At 43.4% G+C, this 23242-nt stretch overlaps 1 protein-coding gene across 15 annotated transcripts in view; it reads right to left on the bottom strand.

Moving 5' to 3' along the window:
* Positions 1 to 23242, bottom strand: part of UNC79 (unc-79 subunit of NALCN channel complex) — a 170733-nt gene that overhangs the window by 120211 nt on the left and 27280 nt on the right. For 14 of the 15 annotated variants that reach the window (XM_075926674.1, XM_075926676.1, XM_075926675.1 and 11 more), the window contains 6 exons: positions 23075 to 23204; positions 20134 to 20198; positions 14987 to 15075; positions 13549 to 13589; positions 2585 to 2613; positions 497 to 726 (listed from right to left, as the gene is read on the bottom strand). In XM_075926674.1, coding sequence (XP_075782789.1) covers positions 497 to 726; positions 2585 to 2613; positions 13549 to 13589; positions 14987 to 15075; positions 20134 to 20198; positions 23075 to 23204 — 584 coding nt within the window. Of the gene's footprint in view, positions 1 to 496; positions 727 to 2584; positions 2614 to 13548; positions 13590 to 14986; positions 15076 to 20133; positions 20199 to 23074; positions 23205 to 23242 lie in introns of those variants that run through there. The other variant, XM_025189925.2, reaches the window with a different exon arrangement.

Raw genomic sequence — 23242 nt, forward strand, 5'->3', positions numbered from 1 at the left:
CACTAGCTTCATTCATCTCCCTAAAATAATGAGGATTCCTATGGCACCTTAAAGACTAACAGATTTATTTGGGCATAAACGTTCGTGGACAAAGACCCACTTTGTCAGGTGCATGCGATGAAGTGGATCTTTGTCCATGAAAGCTTATGCCCAAATAAATCTTTTAGTCTTTAAGATGCCACAGGAATCCTTGTTGTTTTTGCAGATAGAGATTAACATGGCTTCCCTTCTGTGCACAGTGTCCTTTAAGGGTAAAAAAACGAATGAAATTAGATAAAGTCCTAGCTTTCAAGGCCAAATGCTGCCATTCAGACATACACATACAAGTCCCCGGGCTGGATTCTCATCTTTGCTACACCAGGATGATTTCAGTACAGTCACACTAGTTTATGCTGGTGAAACTAGGATCACAATCTGGCACTGGGATTTGCCTAAGATTTGAAAATACAGGTGTGAGGGTTAGGATCTGACCCTGTATGTTTGTCTGCTTCCATACCTGATCACAGCTTCCACTGTACAAACTAGTTCCTCAGCCCCACACTCTCGTGTATTGATTGGGGGAGGAGACGTCTGGTAGAGGTGGGTCTCTGCTGCTGCCCCAACTTCACTGCTGTGATGGTTCGAATGGCATCTTTTGCAGTAGCGCACTGGCCTGTTACCATGGCGGCCACAGCAGCCTGCTGAGAAGCAGGTGACGACGGCCCTTCTGACATGTGAGCTACAGTTCTAGAAACAAACAGATTTTATCGTGGCAGTAAGTGGAACAGAAAACAAGAATGAAAATCAACATAACAGAGCCAAGCTAACATGTTGGCATTTTTTAAATTTCACTAGAGATGGGTCCACAGCCTACCCTTGAAGCCAAGCATCACTAAACTTCAAGGAAAAATACATGTAGACTTAGATCTGAATGTCATGGATAGTAGTAAGTATCCTTTCTCTGTGGCTACGTCTAGACTGCAAGCCTCTTTCGAAACAGGCTTTTTCGAAAGATACTTTCGAAAAAGCCTCTTTTGAAAAAGAGCGTCTAGACTGCAAGCAGTACTTTCGAAAAAGCAAGCCGCTTTTTCGAAAGAAAGCACCCAGGCAGTCTGGATGCTCTCTTTCGAAAAAGCCCTGTTTGCATTCAAGAACGCCTTTTTTCGAAAGAGCACTTTCGAAAAAAGGCGTTCTTCCTCGTGAAATGAGGTTTTCCGCCGTCGAAAGAAAAGCCGCATTCTTTCGATTTAATTTAGAAAGAACGCGGCTGTAGTCTAGATGCAGGTGAAGTTTTTTCGAAAAAAGGCTACTTTTTTCAAAAAAAACCTTGAATCTGGACACAGCCTGTAATGGGCCAAACCAGTGCCTCAGCCAACAACAAATTGGTTTGGGCAATTTAATTTTCAGTTCACCTGTACCCATTTATTTCTAGGACCACCTATATGCTGATTCAGAGCATTCCCCTTATTCATTGTAGCAGTGTGATAGAAACAAACTAGAAAAACAGAAAGGAAAAGTTCATTGTCGATTGTTTGATACTTGTGTCCTGCAAAATTATCACTCCCCAAATATAGCTCAGAATTTTTGAAAGTTATATATAACTGAGTCAGATCTTTAACTGGTATAAATCCATGTAGCTTCACTGACTTCAGTGGAAATATGCCAATTTTCTCCAACTCAATAGAGGTAACTTTCAAAATTTGTGAAATATAAATTGGTTTCAACTGAGCTATGCTAATTTACACCAATTGAGGTTTTGGCTCAATGTATACATTTTCTTTAGTACATGAGACCTTGAATATGTCTATCCATATTTATTAAATTATTAAGATAACTTTGCAAGTATGTTTTGCAAGCAGATTGGTTTGTCAGTACTCTGTGGACAGTCCAATATTGAAGCGTGAGTTGATCTTTATTTAAGCAAAAATCCACCAACTATAATTATGCCTACTTAAGGACCAATTCAATACTTCAGAATTGTGACCGAGAATATACAAAATGCTAGGATTTTAAATTAGTAGTTCATATTCTTCTCTTTATAAGTAGTATAGAGACTGATAAGATAAATTGAACAATAAGGCTATGTCTACACAGCAACTAGCGTTATTTTGAAATAACACAGTCCGTGTCTACACAGCCGGCAGTTATTTTGACATAATGTCAAAATACTGTCAAGCTAGAGGACTTCTTACTCTGACTCCTGTAACCCTCATTGTATGAGGAATAAGGGAAGTTGGAGAAAGAGTGCCCCATTTCGAATGAAGTGCTGTGTAGACAGAAACAAAACTCGAAATAAGCTATTTCGAAATAAGCTACACAATTGACATAGTTAAATTTGCATAGCTTATTTTTGAGTTAAGCCCTGCTGTGAAGACACTCCCTAAGACTGCTTAAAATCAAGACCTCAAAATCAAAAGTTAAACTGCAGCAAACAGAGCCAAAACAAATCTCACTGCTAAATCACCCTCATTCCCCTTCAACAAATGAGGTAATGGATATATAATAAAAAAATTTCAGATGGTAAAAAATATACCACAGCTAATGAGATGAAGTCACGCACAAACACACCAAATCATGTCCCACCACACAAACAACTTAATCTTACCTTCTTTTGACATATAGCAGAAATTTCAGCTGTAAGGGGAAGGCATACAAAATATCAACTCAGTGGTATTACTTTTCTCCTTTACCATGGCAACCATGGGAGAAACAAGTTTTGTTTGTTTTTTTTAAAGCCTCCAGGGTTTGACTTGACTTTCAAAATATTATTCTTTTCCTGTGTCTATATGATGTTTTCCTTTTTGTATCTGGAACACATCAGATGATTGATGTCAACTATACCCAGCCAATGGGATGAACGCTACATGCAAAAATTCCAGTGAAGGGAATGAAAGCTTTGTATGCCTAAGGAGAGCAAAGTCAAGGCCCTGTAATTTGAAGGAAAGTTCTTCATAATAACATTCACTTTCTATCCTAACAGAATGTAAACCAGTGCCCATTCCTCTCTACCGGCAAGTTATAAAAAACTTTACAATGACCTGGGCCCAAGGGCTGATCAAATGTGAACCAGGACGCCTCTCTCCTGCACAGAGGTGGAAGTAAGGGGGTGCACCCTCGTGAGCAGCTCCAGCAAGAACTGGCTGAGCTACTAAAAAAACCAGCAGGGAGCTATTTAACAAGCTGGCAGGGACCCAGGTTGCAATAGGACAGTACTTGTAAGAAATTTAAGTTCCTTTCACCCCTGCTCCTGCATGAATGTGTCATCTCACAGAGAGGACATGTCTCTGAACACACTATTTAAGCATCGTAACACCAGGTTACTTGGGTCAAGTTAAAATGCTACATGATGAAAACTATAACGTCTGTAAGAAAGCAGAGCTATTAGGTCTGAAGTAGGCAAGGCAAGGATTGCTCAGATGTGCCAACTCCTGTGAATTGATCTAAGAGTTGTGATTTCTGAGTAAAATTACAGGAGAACTCTCAAAGTCAGGATTTTGGGGGAGGGGGGCACAGATCATGTGTTTCCAATCAAACAAGAGTCACCCCATTCTAAATAAAGGAACTGGTTTCTCTATTTGGCAGTTAATTACAATATATTTTGCAAGACAATGAAAATTCATTTGCCTATCAGACAAGCTGAGGTATCCATATATATAGTAGCCCAATGTCTGAGAGTCTGTAACGGGGGGGGGGGGGGGGGCGGAGAGGGTGAAGTAGGAACTGGGGGGGGGCTGTATTGATGGTGAATTCTGAGCAGATGGGGGTGAGTGCAGGGAAGATGAACTGAGGAAGGTAGGGGTTGATGAAGGCTGGGGGACCAAGCTGAAGGCAGCTGAACTGAGGGGAGTTGGGTGGGCAGAAAACTGATGAGAGACTAGGGGACAGGATTAATTGCTGGGCCAGAGATAGGCAGATGTGGGGGTGAGAGTTCCTGTAGCAGAGGGCAAAAATTACCTTATTCAGTACATATGGGAGGTAGGCAGAGGGAGGTCAGAAAGCAAGAGAATGATCTAAAAACCCCCGCATATTTTTTTTTAATTTCATAATTTGGAGGCAAATCTCATGATTTTGGAAGGTCCGACTCATGATTTCTGTTTTCTTGTAAATTACAATACTCATTTCTGTACTGGAGGGAGAGGATAAAATTGGGCTCACCCAGAGCCACCCTTCCTCCAGCATGCCTCTGCACCGGAACTGTGCTGGGAGACCACTCCACACTGCAGGTATTGGGATCTAGATGGCAACTCCCATCCACCCATCATGTGAGTTTCACAGAAGACAGAAAGTAAGCAAGAGCTAGCCAGAGACTGCAGCTGATGAGGGAAAGCAGCCAAAGCAGGGTCCTTTGGACACCTGGGCATGCAAAGGACTTTCTAGTTTTGTCGTTTGTCTGGCTGTTTGCTCCACCCCCTCCTCCTCTCTCTCCTTCAGACCTTCTTCTCCTCATCTTCACTCTACACCTGCACCTCTTACCCTCTTCTCCCCTGTCCCACCTAGGGATGTTAAATTTCGATTAATCAACTAATTGAGTAGTCAATGGAATTTCCATCGACTACTCGATTAATTGATAAGTGAGGCTCTCGCTACCCCACTGCGCCTCTCCCTTTGAAATGTTCAAGAACCACCCAAGGCTCTTACACATTTCAAGGGAAGAGGCGCAGTGGGGCTGCTTAGGTCCCTGCTCCTGCGCATCTCCCTTTGAAATGTACAAGAGCACAGCAGTCAGGACCCCACTGCACCTCTCTCTTTGAAATGTACAAGAGCTGCAGCCTCCCCTGCTCCCCATGGAGACAGTGCTGGAGGCAACCAGCTTTTAAGAGGCAGTGGGGTGGGAGGAGTGTGAAGAAGCGGGGGGGGGGGAGGTGTGAAGCGACTAGTCGAGTGACTACTTGACTTATTGGATAGTTGACTAATCACTTACATGCCTAGTCCCACCCTGCACCCATGCTTTCCCTTCCCATTATTTTCCATTTAGCTGATCCCCTCCTATGTAAATCCACACACACCCCAATTGGCAGAACCACAAACATGTTTGCTGCCATCACAGTGTTCATCCTGCTTATGTGTTCTACTCCTTTTCTCAATCTCTGTCTGTCTTGTCTGTTTAGATTGGATACTCTTCTGGGCAGGGACCATCTGCTACTATGTGTCCACACAACACCTAGCATACTGTGGCCTCACTCGTGGTTTACCCTTATGGACTTCTATAATAAACATGATTAATAATAATTAGGGTGACCATATTTCCTTATGCTAAATGCAGGGAACCTGATAAAATTACTCATATTCAACTGAGTTCAACAGCAATCATACAAAATGTTCAAATTAATATCAAGTTGACTGAGCTCCTGTTAAAAAAAATTCTGTATAGCTTGATGCTTTTTATTTATCTTCTTATCTTTAAGGTGTTAGGGTTCAAATGGGAGGAGTGGCTGGCACACACACACACAGTCTCATACGCCACTCTCACATGGGGGAAATGACCAACAGACTCAATCTTTCCTGCCTAGAGCTCCTCGCCCTTCAGGACAGGCTGGGCCCCATGACAGACCCACCTCTCCTGGTGTTGGAAAGAAATGGGTTAAGTACATGTTTGATTTATATGGTTGCCATTTTGGTTGAATCTCCATCTTGAATCGGCAAAAGGACAGCCTGGTCTCCATCTTTGCGTCCCTCCTTCTCCAGGCTTTTAGTGTCAAAACAGAGGACAGGGCAGGAACATGGAGTGCCATGTGACAGTAAATTTGCCCAGCAACAGGAAAGTATATAGAGGAATGTATCTGTCACTCTGAATGCTGTGAAAGCAGATCATCCCAGTGAGGCACAGAGACCTTCCACAGTAAGCCAGCTTTGCTAAGAGCTAGAGCCAGGAAAGATAACATCTAGAAGAGATCCTTTAACTTAAATCCACAAAACCAGACAGGGAGTGTCCACATACCACACACAGGACAGCGCGTCAAGAATGGAAGAAAGAAGACAGAGAATTGAGGGAAGTCAACTTACTGTTCCAGAGGTTCCTGTAATCCAGTTCCTGGGGTTCCTGTGTCCTCCCCTGTGTCATCAAGACATAGTCTAGTGGTCTTACCCTATTGTCTTGCTTCCCTATTGTAAGAGTCTGGGCTCTGGGGTTCATCCCCTATGAAACGGCTGCTCAAAACACTGCCCACGGGCTGCATGTGGCCTGTGCCTCATTTGTTTGTGGCCCACGGGTGGGATCCAAATTAAAAAAGTAGTCAATATAATGATCCTCAGTTGATAAGCGTTTTAGTAGTTAAATTCCTGGACTGTCATTGCTCATTAAAAGTGCTGTCATATGGGTGGAAATCGAGTAAATATTGCATTTTATTAATATCAGCAGAACTTACTTTAATGCGTGTTGTGTAGTCTTGCTTTAATCTTTGTATTCACGCCTGTCTCTGTGAAAGAAACTATTTGCATTTATATGCATATATATTTGCATGTCTACGCAACCACACTTAAGTTGCAGCCCTTGGCATGTGCTGTGAGTATCTTTGTGGCCCCCACAGCTTCCAAAGGGTATGTCTACACTACCCCGCTAGTTCGAACTAGCGGGGTAATGTATGCATACCGAACGTGCAAATGAAGCCCGGGATTTGAATTTCCCGGGCTTTATTTGCATAAGCCGGCCGGCGCCATTTTTAAATGCCGGCTTGTTCGAACCCCGTGCCGCGCGGCTACACGCGGCACGGGCTAGATAGTTCCACGAGGCATACAGATAGTTCGGAATGGCTAGCTAGTTCGAACTATCTAACCCGTGCCGCGTGTAGCTGCGCGGCACGGGGTTCGAACAAGCCGGCATTTAAAAATGGCGCCGGCCGGCTTATGCAAATAAAGCCCGGGAAATTCAAATCCCGGGCTTCATTTGCACGTTCGGTATGCATACATTACCCCGCTAGTTCGAACTAGCGGGGTAGTGTAGACATACCCAAAGTGAGTAGCCCTGCCCTATGGTAACATCTGTGCTAACATCCAAGCCGTTGTTGTTATGTTGCAGAAAGTCCTAAGTTTGTTTATTTGTGTTATCTAATAAAGATCTTGTTTTATGTAACCCTCCTGCATCTCAACTACACTAAACACCAATGATCGATATGGAGGCAGTAGAATACTGTAGACAGCCCATCTTCTGACCAGTAAAATCACAGATCTAAGTGTTTCAGGGTAACAGTTATGGTGACCGCAGCAGGACTCCATAGCTGTTTAATCTATTTTTATTTGGGTTTGGTTTTGTTTTTGGCTCTGTTCGCACACAGCCAGCAGGCTGAGTGGGAAGGTTGTCACTACCGAGGGCACCAGAGTGGCAACAGCAGGCTAGGCCAGGAAGGCCACCAGTTGGTGGACCACTGTGAAGCCTCACTAGGAGGTAGGCCACTGAGCCAACAGCTAATGTGTGTAGATTCCCGCAACATCTGGCTCTCTACCTAGTGGGAATCTAGGATGGGTGGCTACCAACAATTGGGATCTCCCACCAGAGAGGGTGTCCGGGATGGTTAGGTGGCATTTGAGTGAAACCTTGGCCTGGCCTGTGTGCAGGAGGGGTGAAACCTGGCTCATGTGCAGGAGGGGTACTGTTTTCTGCAGTGTTAAAGTTGTGCAGCAGGATGATACGGCCTCCTTCCAGTGGGCCCAAACAGTGTGGGTGCAGTCTGTTTCTAGAAACTGCTTGCCTGCATTTTCTGGCTACTGGGTCAGAAAAGAAGCAGCAGTCAGATTGTGGCAAGAAAGCACTACTCAGGCCATGTGCTGCAGCGTAGGCCCAGCTCATTAGGTGGTGCTAGCCTGGATCCATGGTGGGCTAGTGACATATCATTGGAGCAGGGCTGTAGAGTTCCTAGCCCAGCACCAGAGGACTCACCCCATCCTCCTAGAACCACGCCACTAACGGTTTAGCTATACTCAGCCACCACTGAGTGCCAAGGAACCCGTAGCCAAGTGGGTTGCAGCTGAGAGACTATAAATCTCACGTCCATATCTGGGTGGAACTGCTCCATTCAAGATGAGTGCCCGGACACATGGAGAGTCTGGTTGGCTACCAGCAACAAATAAAACATCTCTTGTCTCTTGAGTTGATTTCTTTGGGAAAGGCACATATCCCTGGGCAAGGGAACTGCTCAGAGGCGGGAAGGCTTATACCACCTTTGTCAAAAAATGGGAAGATTTTATATCGGACAAGCCCAGGCTCAATTAAAAATAGAAAAAGAAGGCTTTGATCTATGGCCTGTTCATAGCTTGCAGGGAGCTGCATGAATTTTGTGAAGCTCAGGTGGCCAAAGTGACCTGACTTGAACAGCAGATCAATGCCAAGGATTTGGAGTTGGAGAAATTGGGTAGCAGGGTGGGCATAGAGTCACAGAATGCCAATTATGTGGCTCAGATTGGGAAGCTAGACATACAAGTCCTTGACCGTAGTGACCTGGTTATCCAAAGAGAAAAGGAACTCCATCAGGTAAATCTAAAGCAGGAGGAGACCCAAGCAGCTATTCAAGAGCTCCTAAAAGAGCTGCGCTACAGTCATCACAACCAGTGGAGCACAGTAGCTGTCAGACTAAACTCCAGACAGTGCAGAGGAAACTGCAGCAGACCAAGGGACTATTGAAGGATGTCAGCAGGGATCCATTGGGAAGGAGCTCTAGTGAAAGCAGTGGCTCCTGTAGCAGCTTTGAAGGGTCCGATGTGGAAAGGGTTAGAGAGTTGCCTAGACAACTAAACAGGAGATTACGGGAGGTACAGGAAAAAGTTACCCCCTGCCCCACCTTTAACAACTGAGCAGGAGGGGAAGGCAATGCCCATGGCACCAGTGACTGCCAAAGTTATAAGCTATGGTCCACGGTCAAACAAACCCACAGAGACTCGTCATGAAGTCAGGACCTACACTCCTGAGCAGGCCTGAGAAGCTGGAAAATCCATGGGTCCCTTAAATCGGGATACGGCTATGGATTGGGCTGCAAGAGTATATGCCTAGCCTGGTCTAGGCAGAGAGGACATGGCTGCCATTCCCAGGGAATGCATGTCCAGTGAAGAGTTCAGGGCAATGCCCATCAGCATTCAGATAGCTGACATTGAATCTTCACTGAAACTGCTAGAGGGGATCTTGAGATTTTACCAGCCCCATCAGAACTTCATAGGCAGTTACTATTATGAGTGCCAGAACTCATGTGAGTGACCAGAAAGATATATAGCCAGAAAGAAGTAGTTGTACAGAATAGCAGTAGCTTAAGTGTGTGACACCCCAGAGTTTAAAAACTCTCTCCTGCAAGAGTTAACATCAACCAGGAAGATGGCGTTAGGACAGTTGGATTCTCTCAACATCTCACTGCCAGAGCTGGTGGATAAGCTTTGAGATGTCTTCCCAGCTTCTGGTGTGTGAAGGAAGTGGGGTTAGGCCTGTGCATATCACCAGTAAGGCCAGCCCAATGGTCTATGAAGTCGAACTAAAAGGGGGAAAGAAATCTTAATTAAAATGGTTTCACTCCAGTCAACTGAAACCTTGGAAGGGAACTCAAGGGGAAAGAGGAGTGCTGTTTCTATAAGTAATTGTTGTTCTGTTTGTTTGCATTTTAGAGGCAACTCCTCAATCACCTTGTATTCCTAAGGGCCTTTGTAAATATTTGGATGGCTATGATGTTACATGAAGGAGGACATTATTACTGTGCAATCAAGCTCCAGGATGGTGTAAAGAGATATGGGTTTCCTATGCGGAGAGGATACTCTCTTCCAAGTTTAATGGACATGGAAGGGCCGGTATCCATATTTGCTCACCAAAATGACTCCTACTGCGTGTTGCAGTGGAAGGAAGAGAGAGGAGGGAGGGCTATGATAATGATTAATGAGGCCTAACCTCTGAACCTTGGGGTGTAATGGTCAAGCTGACAAAGAGTTGTATGTGGGAGTTGCAGGATCCTCATGTGGTAGACTGTAAGGGTGGCTTAGTAACACATAGCTAGAAAAAAAATTGTGAAGCCCAATTTAACACACCTATTATGTAGGCTAGATTTCACACTCCTTCTAAGACTTACTACATCTTATTGAATTGTGGTTTTACTTAGAACAAGCAGCACTGTGATATGTGCTATACTGTAAATAGTCTCTGTACTTTGGATGAACAATTTGTGCCTAAAGCTAGTTGTATAGGCTTCCCTAATATGAACATAAGTGTAAATGATTCTGGGACTTGGGATTTAATAAGTATCTTTGGAGCAAAACAACCTATGGAGGTAATGGTAATACTAAGACCCCAAGTAATTCATAGAGGGCCAGTTGTGGTAAAACAAGACTTAAAACGCCTCTTGATTATAAACCCCGGGTATGCCTTTAAAAAAATGATTATAGATCTTCAACTTTGGGCACAGTCCATTCAGCCCAAATATAAGCCTTTTCTAAGTCCACTGACTAAGGGATGGAATTCTTGGATCAAAAGCATTGCTATGGAGTATTCTAGGAGTAATAGAGATTTGACTGCCAAAATTTTGGGAGGAGTTGGTACTGGGTTGGGTGTGATGAATGCTATGAGAACAGGAACCCTTGCTCAATGCATTAGGAATATGGGGCATCACATAGCTACTTTAGAGCAACCTCTGGTCACTCCTTTGAACCAAATTGGAGATTTTAATTATGAGATAGCTTCAGTCATGAAGAACTAGTTCTCAGCCCAGAATTAAAGCCAGTTTCACATAGTCAATGCTTTGGGCACCTTGCAGACTAATGTTTCATGGGCCCTCACTTGTATATAGGCCCAAGCTTGCTCCAAAATGTAGCCTCAGGTATTTTAAGATTAGGATATCATGGAGCTATCTCTACTGAGATTTTAAAAAAAACATGCTGGTTAAGGAGGTAACCCCCTTTGAAACAGAACATCATCAATGGTGAAGGCTCATAGATTTCACCTATAATGAGGACACCAATCAGATCACAGAGCATATTCTCACCATTACCCACACTAGTATTAGATGGGTCTAGCTACCAGTTTCATTGGGTATGATTGTCAATAACACTGTAATGACCCAAGCAGACATTCCCCAGTGGGCACTCAAGAGTCAAGGGGAATATCATGGAGTCAATTTAGAAGCCTGTGTATGGGAACAAGATTGTGGTTATGTTTGCCCAACTGATGTTCATCAAGACCCTCATATCTGTTTAAAATCTCAACAAGGTAAATATCATTACAGCCTTGAGTCCCATCAAGACACCAGATCTCAAGTTGTAATATTTAAAACTGACTGTGTGTGTATTAGGAGTTTATGTTCTGAATTTATGGAGAATTTTATGTATCTTCTCAAAATGATCCTGTTAATTTGTGTATCTGTTTGGTTTTGGTAATACAAGGGTGTGATGTTACGTATGTGTCAGAAAAGCTTAATACTACAACCATCAAGGATGCATATAATCTGTATAGGCATGTTGAACCAGTCATCTTAGGAGCTAACTAGGAAACCCTGAAGCAACTTATTCAGCATCCTGATTTGGCAGCTCACATTAAAGATTTGGAAAAACAAGGAAAAGCCTTCATTAATACAGTGCGCCATTCTACAGCTCAAATAGAACAGGTGCTAAATAGAATCAAGCAAAGTGCTAATTTCAATCTCTGGAGGGAAACTCTTTTTGCTACATCCGGAGAGTTGTCCCAATCCTGGCATATTTTGTTACATCCCTTTGTAATAATTATGATTATCCAAGCCCTTACCTTTGTACTCCTTATGATAATAGCGAGATGGGTTAAGTTTAAGATACATAAGGATTTCATCAAGCCAGATGAAGTCAGTTTCCTTATTTTGTGTTCAACTGAGGTGGCAGTTGTTTTAAACAAACAACACCATCAAGGAAGGGAAATGTCGAAAAGTAATGGGTTAAGTACATGTTTGATTTATATGGTTGCCATTTTGGTTGAATCTCCATCTTGATTGGCAAAAAGACAACCTTGTCTCCATCTTGGCGTCCCTTCTTCTCCAGGCTTTTCCTTCCAAAACAGAGGAAAGGGCAGGAACATGGAGTGCCATGTGACAGTAAATTTGCCCAGCAATGGAAAGTATATAGAGTGTGTCTGTCACTCTGACAGCGCTCTGTGTCTCTGAATGCTGTGCATGCTAGACATCCCAGTGGGGCACAGAGACCTCCCACAGTGAGCCAGCCTTGCTGAGAGCTAAAGCCAGGGGAGATAACATCTAGAAGAGACCCTTTAACTTACATCCACACAAAAAACCAGATAGGGAGTGTCCGCATTCCACACACAGGACGGCGCATCAAGAATGAAAGAAAGAAGACAAAAAATCGAGAGAAGTCCACTTACCTGTTCCAGAGGTTTCTGGAATCCAGTTCCTGGCATTCCTATGTCCTCCCCCGTGTCATCCCAGTTTTTACAGGACATGGTTTGTCTTGCTTCCCTATTGTTAAGAGTCTGGGCACTGGGATTCATGCCCTATTGTAACATCTGTGCTAACATCCAAGCCATTATTGTTATGCTGCAGAGAGTCCTACTTTGTTTATTTGTGTTACCTAATAAAGATCTTGATATTGTGAAGACTAGGACTTTAACAGGGTTAAAAAATGAGCTAGATAGTTTTTGAGGGTTAGGTCCATCAATGGCTATTAGCCAGGATGAGTGGGAATGGTGCCCCTGGCCTCTGTTTGTCTGGAAATGGATGACAGGAGATGATTACCTGTTGTGTTCCCACCCTTTGGGGCATCTGGTATGGGCTACTATGAGTTGACAGGAAACTACTGAGCTAGATGGACCTTTGGCCTGATCCAGTATGGGCGTTCTTATGTTCTTATGTATCTAACCTGCCTGCGTCTCAACCACACTAAACACTGATGATAAAAGCAGAGGGGTAGGATACTGCAGACAGCCCATCTAACCAGTAAAATCATAGATCTAACTGTTTTGGGCTAGCACTGGTATCTGGCATAGTGTCTTCTTGGGGCAACGTGTGGGGGACATGCAGAGTCACATGTCTCCCCCCCAAATTGTTGCCAGAGGTCACACCACAAAGTGGCCAGCAGCAGTCTTTCAGCATTATGTGGAAGGGAAGGGATAAGAGCTCATTCCAGACTCAGGGAAGGAGAGAAGAAAGGGATGATATTGCTGTGCTCATCTCTTCTCCCCCTCTTCCTCACCATGCCACACTGGAGCTGCACTGACAGACCCACAGAGAAGCAGCCAGCCCCATGCACTGCATCTTCATCCCTCCACCAGCCTTTCACACACACATTCATCGTCAGCCACTAGAGGGCAGGTGGCTGGCAAGCAGAGATCTAGCTAGCACCATTGAGGAGCAGACAGAAAATGGGAACAATTTGTCCATTTTTAAGAAATAATCGGAACACCTGAAGAAGGGCTTAAATATGGGACTGTTCCTTTAAAATTGGGAATCTGGTGTCACTAACCATAATAACTATCTAATGTTTGCACACTACTCCAAAGATGTTATGGAGCATTTAAGTGCAAACAATTATTATTTTCTGTGTGGTTTTCTTGAAAGTATAATACAAATCCTCATATAACAAAGAAAAATAAACTTATAATTACTTATCATTCATCCTTAAAGTAATGCTTACCTTGTGGCAGAAGGACATCAACCAACCATTCACTGTGGTCCCTAAAGTAATTAAAATATTTAATTAACATCCTTTTTTATCTTATTATTGCACAAAAGAAACCTCTGTGGTCTATGTTGTTCCGAAAAAGCTTTTCTATTGATAGCACATAATAAATAGCAGGTTGTTTTAAATCAGCTCTCTTTGTTATGCCCTGATGATTGCAAATTACCACTGTGCTGATATCTGCCCATCCAATGCTTTTATATATTATTTTGAAGACATTAATTTAGCAAGTGAAAATACAATGAGTTCTGTTTAGTCTAAGATTAAAAACTGATGGTGAACAGTGATAGAGAAACATGAAAAAAGAAAAAGTACCTGCTCCATAACTGTATATCTGTTTAAAAGCCATCAATTAAATTTGATTACTTTCCCCTGCAGCTTTAAATCAAGGATGACTTCAAAAGCACGGTGACTTCTGTGAAATTTAATTACTTTTCCCTGCAGCTGCTATGATACAGAAGTGTCTGTTAAGGGCTAAAAATAAATATGCACAGCTTTTGAACTAAGCAGGACTTCATTCATTTCCACTAATGACTGGGAGACACACTGCAAATTAGTAGATTTTGTAAATTAACAAGTTTCCAAACAAAACTTAAAATGTGAGCCTAACTCACATCAGAATATATTTCTACATGGTATTTTCACAAGAGTGATCTAGTTTCAGTTCCTTACCCGACTGCTTTCTGGTGTACACTAGAAAATGTTCTGAAACATATTTTGCATAAAAGTAACAATGCCTCAGCAAGAGGGACCTCACTACAATACTCTTAATGGTAAGAAGAGGGGAGAGATGTTGCTCTTATGCAAAATCGGTGGGGATTAATAACATTAAATCATATAATTAATAAATTTTTATTTTTAAGACACACTAATGTGCAAACTAAAAGCAAATGATGTTCACTTTGGGCCATCCTCTGATACAATTACTCATTCCAGTTTGGGCATATCTACACAGCAGGGTAAAAGTCGAATTAAGATATGCAACTTCAGCTATGTCAATCGTATAGCTGAAGTCAAAATAGCTTAATTCAGCTTTTGCTGCTGTCTACACAGCAGGAAGTCGAAAGAAGAGCACTCTTCCTTCAAATTCCCTTACTCCTTGTGAAATGAGCATTACAGCAGTTGGAGTAAGAAGTCCTCCAGCTCGCCATTATTTTGAAATAATTGCTTGCTGTGAAGACACGCTCCTTGTTATAATGCTGCTGTGTAGACATAGCCTCAGCAACTTACTTTACAAATAGGTCCATTAGCTTCGGCTGGATTATTTGTGGAGTAAGATTCTATTCAAGGTGAGTGGGGGTGTTAGAATCTGGAGCTGCATACTCATTGTACTTAGCTATTTTTAATTGCCTATTCATGATCATCATTCATCTCTGATTGTTAGTCTACCCACCCTGCAATCCTCTGGCTGCATTCTTCACACAGGTAAAGTGGGGGTGGCTTATCTCCCAAAGCCACAGACAAGGAAGGTTCTATACACATCTGAAACACACAGGAAGAACAAAATGAACTCCTCTCTACATAATGCTCTAGTTTCTTAGCAATCCAAGGGGCCAATGCTACAAGTTAATGAACATCCCCTGACATCAGTGCTGGTGGAAGGTATTCATCATTTTGCAGGAAGCACTCAGCACCTCCCACCGTAGTGTCCCAAATGAATTCTGCCAAAGACAAGTCAAAACAGAATTTGTATAAAAGGAAATGAATGTCAGTCTTGGTTTCCACATTATCGCTCTAAGTGGGCCTATGGAAGTGCTCTACACACTGTGACTCGGTGTGTCTTTCTGTTTCATTACTATAACTAAACGTGTGCTATATATCATGGTCACTGCAATTTTTTTTTCAAAAGACAGACTATCATACAGGAGAATTTGGGTCACTATTTTTAGGCCAAAGTAGGGTAGAATTCTAGATCTTTCAGTCTCAGCGTGTCACTAGTAACATCTATATGCTGCAAGTATACATACAACATTGTTCTTGGCTATAAGCACATATGTGATAATAGACATAGGACAGGGGTGGGTAACAATTTTTAATGGGGAGGCCATTTCAAGATTTTGGTAAGTGGTCAGGAGCTGCATTCTTTGCAGAGGGTACAAGATCTGAGATGGCAGGTGGGGCATAGAAGGGAGCTTGGGATAGAGGACTGGAGTATGGGAGGGAATGTGGGGTCTGAGAAGAAGTTTGGGTGAAGGAGGGGGTTATGATCTGGGTCACGGGCTTGGGGTGTGGGGTCTAAGAGGGGGTATGTGTGTAGGAGAGGATTCTGGCCTGGGGGAACAGTGTAGGAGGGTGTGCAGAATCTGGGAGGAAGTTGTGACCTGGAGGAGGCAGGGAGAGGGGATACAGAGGGTTTGGGTGGTGACCTAGGGCAGGAGCAGGTGGTGGCCAGGGACTAGTAGTTGGGGGAAGAGAGAGGGTGGGGTTCCAGAGGCATGCTCTGGCTAGCAGGCACTTACCAAGGTGGCTCCCAGCCAGCAACCCTGCAGGAACCTGAGACAGGCTCCATGCCAGTCTGCTGCGCTGTCTGCTCCACGTGGCTCTGCTCCAGCACAGGGAAGGAGGATGGAGGGAGGAAGGAGGCTTTGCTCACTGGCCTTGTCTCCAGGAAAATTTCTCAACTCCTATTGGCCGGAAATTGGTCAATGGGAGCTGAGGGATTTTGCTAGGGGCCAGGGACAGTGCATGAAGACCCCCCATCCCTCCCCATGTGCTGAGCAATTAGCAGCCACTGTTTAAAGCATGAGCTACTATATATCGTAAAGGTGTCGGTGAGGTGGCTACGAGACAGATCTACTGGCTTGGTGGACCTGATCCAGCCTGCTAGCCGCCTCTTGCCCACCCCTGACATATAACCTAGGAACTCTAACTCTCAAAATCCAGGCCCATCACCAGAGCTGAAACAGTAACTCCATTTTCTTGCACGAGTGGTAAGGCTTTTTTCTTCTGTGTGTGTTAGCCTTTAGATGGCAACATGATCACATGTCTGAGCAAATACATTACTCTATTTAAGTACTTAGAAGCAGGAGAGCCGGATGTCAGGGTATGGACACTGTGATGAGGTACCTAGAGATCAGCCCACCCTAGTCACAGGGCATGGCTCTGTGACGAGGTGTCCACCCCACACAACACCTGAAGGGGCTAAGGTGGCTAGGTAGACCAATGAAGTGCCTTTGCCTTCACTTCACCTGGAGAAGGCCTTGGGAAGCAATAACTGATTAGGGACAAGGCTCAGAGGGGCAGGAATAGGGGTAAGGGTGACCTGTATAAAGCTCGGTAGCTGAGAGCAGAAGGTGGCTGCAGAGAGAGAGATTGCAGTCACTCTCCAGGTGAGGGAAGGCAACAACCTAGGGATGGAGCAGTAAGGTTTAGGAGTGTACAGACCGTGATTGCTTGTTCCAGAATCACTGGCTTCTAACCCAATGTAGAGGGTGGGCCTAGGTTCCCCTGTGCACCCCTAGCAATGTGGTGTTAAGAGGCAGTGAAAGAGAAGACTAGCGAGACTTTGAGACTGCATCTCCTCCCTGGAAGGGGATAATTACCTTGACATGGCTGGAGGAGCAAGCCTCAAAGTGGGAGCAGTTAAATCCCAAGAGAATGAGATGGAGAGAGTGACACAGTGCAACAACAAGAAGAGGCATCAACCTGGAAGAGCTAACCCCCAGATGTCTCCACAAGGAGGCACTCCGCGGCAAGCAGACTATCCTTCTGACAGACCCTCTTTAAGCTTTTGGGAGCTGAGGCATGATGTAAAAAAAACAAGGAGATCCTGGGGACAGAGGAAATGGTCATGTGAATATAAATAGTGTTTGGGACGAATCTGGTTACTGTCTCTTTAAAAGACCAAGATCTTCACATAGTGAGCAGGACAAGTCCCTCTCCCCCAGCCAATTGGAATGGGCTTTAAAAAGGGGGCTATCTTATACTCTGCTTCTCCCCTCCTACCACAGATAACAGTAGGAGAAAGCTCATGTACTGAATGGGGAAAAGTGCCCATCTAAAAGTAAAGCTGGCTAAGGCCTGTAGCTAGCCTAAACCACAATTCCCAGCTCCGCAGAGAACAGCTGGGGAACTTCTGTCCCAAGAAGCAAATTAGCCACCTAAACAACAGCTCTGGATCTGTGAGCTAGGGAGATTCCCATCCAGTGCCAGATTAAAAAGTTTTCCCCCTGTGTACTATGGAAGTTGATAGTTTCCCCCTCTATCCCTCAGTCTTCCCTAAACTAGACAGAGCATATGATATACAAGACAATCATTCACCACAGGGGGACAAAACTTCATTTGCTGCCCCACTTCCACCCCCTAGAGCTGAGTTCTCAAGCAGGAAAGTAAACCCCCCTGGACTTTGGCAGTTTCCAGAGACTACTCCAAGCCTTCTGCTGATCCAGAGTTTATGGTAGAAGTGGGAAGCCAAGATCCATGTCACAACACTATTCACTTCTACAGCTACTACCCCTGTGGCATAGCACAGCAGTGACTGGATCAAATTTGAGTAGCACTGCAACCTGGCACACAGGGTAACAGAATCAATCAAGTGTGGGATTTGGAGGAGGGGGTTGTTTTGTGTTCTGGCCCTGTGCAAGCTCTTTGAGTGCACCTTGGTTAATCTGTGCCTGCTCTTGTCTGAAACAGGAACATGATGGCTAGAACTACAACCCCAGTTTCAGGAGCAGGGCTGGAGAGAACACTTTTCTAAATATAGGCAATCAGAAGGGAAATCTTAAAAAATGGTGTGGAGGATAGTCCAGAGGTGCCAGAGAGGCTGTGGACAACAGGACAGCCAATAGGACCAGTGAGAAGCCACCCAGGAAGTCAGACTCTTTGGAGGAGAGGACCACAAGATGTGATCTAGAGGAACAGTCTACAAGAGCAGCATGTTAGGAAGCATACCAGAGAAACAGTAAAGGGTTGAGAGAACTTAAAATCAACTGCTTTATACAGAGTTCCTGGCTTGGAACCCAGAAAATGGCCATACCTGGGCTCCCCTACCAAACCTTTCAGGTGGGTTTACTACGGCCTTGAGCAAGTGGGCCATACTCAAAGAGATCAATGACTGTGTACCCCTCATCTAAAGAGTGACTGTCTCCTGAAGCACTGGACGTTTAACACCCTCAAAGGCAAAAAGGACTACTAGCCATTCAGCCAGAGGACTAGGGTCAAGACAAAGGGGTGATGAGAAGACTAGATGGTAAGGGGTCCACCAGAGTAGGACACAAACTGAAGCAGCCTTGCAGTGTCACCCAATTTCGCTACAAGGGGTCAATGAAGAAAAAAAGCAATCACTAACAGACATCATAACATCACTTCTAAATGAAATAACATTGTTTCTTAATTTAGCCAAGAGCTTGATCTTGCTCAGAGTGAGAAAGGATATATTCGTCTTTGGATGTACCTTTCATCATCTCTCTATTAATAAAACTTTTAGGCATGTATCCAAGAGAGAATAGGCTTCAATTTGTATATCTCTACATAGCTGGGATCTTGCTTCTACAGCTAGTATTTCAGTTGAAAGACCATTCAAGACATCTAAACAGAAAGCATTTTCATATACAAAACCTGGAACTGTAAATCTCACTATCAGTTACTCTCCCCACTGAACGTCCCGAGTCTAAATGTAACACCTGCCTGTTATCTTTCTCTAGTGATGGAAGAATCTAATCTTTCTCTAGTGATGGGGGTTACTGGGAAGGGCTGGATGAGACTGAGGTTGGAGGATGCTGGATGGGAAATGTTGGGAGCTCTGAAGTCAAGTTTGAACATCTTTTTTGGAATTGTAATACTCTGGGAGAATAGTTTGCTAGGAGGGGGAGATCTGTGAAGTGTCATTTTTATCAGTTTAACTGTGTTAATGTTTATATAGCACCTGGAACATAGCTTAGGTTTACAAATAAATAAATAGCTTCACTGGAGGCAGTGCACACCAAACTTGGATTCAGTAAATGTGGGTTCTATTCCTGATTCTCCTTCTACTGAATGGCCCTGAGTCTGAATGACTTACCCTGTAAAACGGGGATGATGCTATTTACCTCCTGTGTAAAGCACCTTGAAAACATAATTAATAATATTTTTGAGAAAATGTAACACTGGAGTAACAAGAGACCATTCCAAGATATTTCCATGTAGATTGCAGCCATCCTCATATTTAATATGGGGACACAGCTCATAGACGCTATAGGATGAAATAGTCCATCTTCATTTGAGCATCCATGTGGTATAGGCCATCTAGATCGAGATGTATTCTTAGGCCCTATCATTTTCACCGGCCATGCTACCATTTTAGTTCCTGCTTCTGGTCTTAAGGAAGTCAATAGTAGTTTTGCAATTGACTTCAGTAGGAACAAAAGCATACCATTATTAAAGATACTGACAACTGCAAAAATTTTCACATCAAACTCAGTCCTTGGTTACATACAAGTCTTAGTGACTTTAGTGTGCGACCAGAGGTAAAACATGGTGCAAGCTTCAAGCCATAGGCTTACAGAAAATTAACAGTAAAGCCCTCATGTGGGCAAAGTTCTGGTACTGTGGAAATGACAGTACCTTCACCGCTGGTTTGTTAATTGCATTATGGCATTCAATGTGCTGACAATGGATGGGATTCCAGGCTGCAAAAAAACAAAACAAAACAAACAAACAACACAAACACAGCAGATCAATTAACAAATAAATACTATTCATATGTACTATTTATGCTAGTGCTCAGAGACCCCAAACCATACAGGGTCCCACTGTGCTAGCTGTGGTATAAATATAAAGAAAGACTTGACCCTCCCCCAGGAAGCATACTAGTAACAACAGCTGCCTGCTAAGGCACTAAATATTGGATTATGATGTGGGCAGTATTCCCTCACACAGGGAATATAAAATGGAAGTAAGGGCCTCTCCCCAATAGCCCTTTCATCTCTTTCAGGCTAGGTGTAGACTATGGGACTTTATCGGAAAAAGCTACACAAATTGCGCTCCACAATTTGCATAGCTTTTTCTGATAGCTTTTCCACCTTTGGCCCAGTCTAGATGGGGCCAAATGGAGGAAAAGCCTCCTCTTTCGGCGGAGCCTTTATGCCTCATGAAACAAGCTATACAGGGCTCCCCAAAAGAGTGCATTTGCTCTTCTGCGAAAAAAAGCAGAAGAGCAAATGCGTTCCTTGAACACGGTGGGGGTTTTGCGGGATACAGAAACCCTGTAGTCTAGACATAGCCTCACATTATTAATTTATCTCCAGGAGCATAGAGGAACAAGCTGAAAATTGTGGCCCTCTACCACACAATTCTTTCCCTAAGCTGTTCATAGGGCCGCTCAGAAATTTGCCACCCCTTATGAAGGGCCATGTTCTCAATGCTCAGGTTTTGTCACAAGATCCACCCCTTTAGGGCATTGGTTCTCAACCAAGGGTACATTTTTCTCTGAGTGTACTCAGTGATCTTCCAGGGGGTATGTCAACTCACCTTGATATTTGTCTAGTTTTACAACAGGATACAGAAAAAGCACTAGCAGAGTCAATACAAACTAAAATTTCATACAATGACTTGTTTATACTGCTCTATGTATGATACACTGAAATGTAAAGTATAATATTCATTGCAATTGATTTATTTTTTAATTATATGGTAAAAATGTGAAAGTAAGCAATTTTTCAGTAATAGCATGCTGTAACACTTTGGTATTTTTATGTCTGATTTTGTAAGCAAGTTGTTATTAAGTAAGGTGAACTTGGGGTATGCAAGACAAATCAAATTCCTGAAGAGGGTATAGTATTCTGGAAAGATTGAGAACCACTGCTCTAGGGAACCTGAGCCCTACCTATAGAGGAAATACCCCTCTGACTGGTTGTCTGCCCCACTCACCTGCCTCCTGGGACTGAGCAACCAATCAGAACTGCTATATGAAAACCTCTCCCTGCCCCTGCCCATCATAGCATCCAAAGCTGTTCTGACAGGAGGGGAGAGGGAAGGAGAGAGTTAAAAAAACCAGCTGGCAGCTACTCAGGATGACTCCATCCCATTCTGTGAGCAATCTGAGGGACAAGACAGCACCAGTGTTCTTCACTGTTCTGCAGCCCCTCAAGCTGTCCTTTCAGACTGCAAAGGGGAGAGGGTACCCTACTGAGATCCCCTATGCCTGGGAGAAGTGGATGAAGAACGCATGAGAAGCAGAGGTGAATCTGAGGGGCTGAACTCAGGAGGATAGGGGCAGACCTAATTGCTGGCCAGGATCAGGCAGATAGGGGAATGAGGACTTTTGTACACAAAAATCATTTTACCCAATAAATGCAGAAACATTGGCAACACTATCATATGCACAATGGGGATTAGCAGGGGGAGATCATAAATCATAAAACCGACCAAAAATCCACACAATAAAATTGTTTATTTTAGAAACCCATGATTTTTTGGGACAATCTCATGGTTTTCGGGGGTCCAATCATTATTTTTGCTCTCTGAAGGGTTGCAATACTGAGTCCTAGGGAGATAATCCAGCCCTAAATGAACTGCACAACAAATTAAAATATTATAATACAATGGACATCATCCCAGATAAGCAATACACAGACCAAGTAATACACAAGTTTTCAGGTGCTTTTTAAATCCCAATAATCTGACCCCATTAAGAAAGGAGAAGAGAATGGTACACAGGAAGTGACTAATAAAGTATCAGAAATGCTTTCCAGTAGCATAATTGAGATACAGATGCAACGTCACATTCAGAATGTCTCATCGTTCTGGGTTATTTGAGTGTGAGGTTCTGCTGCCAGCCTAACTTGACTCAAAATGAAAAAAAAAATCCAAAAATCATAACACAACATTTAAAATATGATTTTTCAAAAAGTAGGGAAAAGGGGATACAGCCGAAAGACAACAAAAAGAAATTCCTCCACCTTAAGAACCACCCCAGCACAAGCACAGTCCCCTATTAAGATGATACAAAACAATACAGAGGAAGATGAGCATGAGATTTTGTGCCTTCTACCTACTCAGCTTTCCTGTCCCACTTCCTGCTTTCCCACCTCCTTCTTTGCAGCCCTGAGAAATTTCCTACAGAGCTGTTTGAACCTGACACCACCTGACTCCAGTGATGTTAATAGCGAGGAGTCATAGCAACAGTAACAGCTATTACAAATGAGACATTAATAGCATCCAACGTGGCAATAGAAAGGGACATGAAATGGATTCCTTCCAGGACCTATATAGTACATATATATCCCATTTGAGGACTTTGCACCATAGGCTAATGGAGAGAGGGTTATCCAGTTAGTTCTGGGACTGGCACACTCTTTACTGAATATAATCCCAGTTTCTACTATCCATAACTACCGTTGATTATTATCACCTTTTGAAACAGACATTGCTTATATTTAATATATGTACCTATAGAATACTGTACAAGGGATCCCTCTGACAGGAGTTAATAGCTAACTAGTTCACACCAGATCACCTCATTTATGATATTTATTTGGGTTTATACAAACAGTTGTACACTTACCTGTGTACTGCAATCCTCTGTACTCACTTATTGCCCCAGGCGGTTTTAAATTGGGCCAGTAGTGGAATAACATTTGTACTGCCGGAGGTTTTACTTGAGAAGGACCATAAGCTATTACATACAGCAAGTCCTAAGGAAAGACATGCGTAGCCTGTTTAGTTTTCAACG

The sequence above is a fragment of the Pelodiscus sinensis genome, chromosome 4 (genome assembly GCF_049634645.1).
Source record: "Pelodiscus sinensis isolate JC-2024 chromosome 4, ASM4963464v1, whole genome shotgun sequence".
NCBI classification, from domain to species: Eukaryota; Metazoa; Chordata; order Testudines; family Trionychidae; genus Pelodiscus; species Pelodiscus sinensis.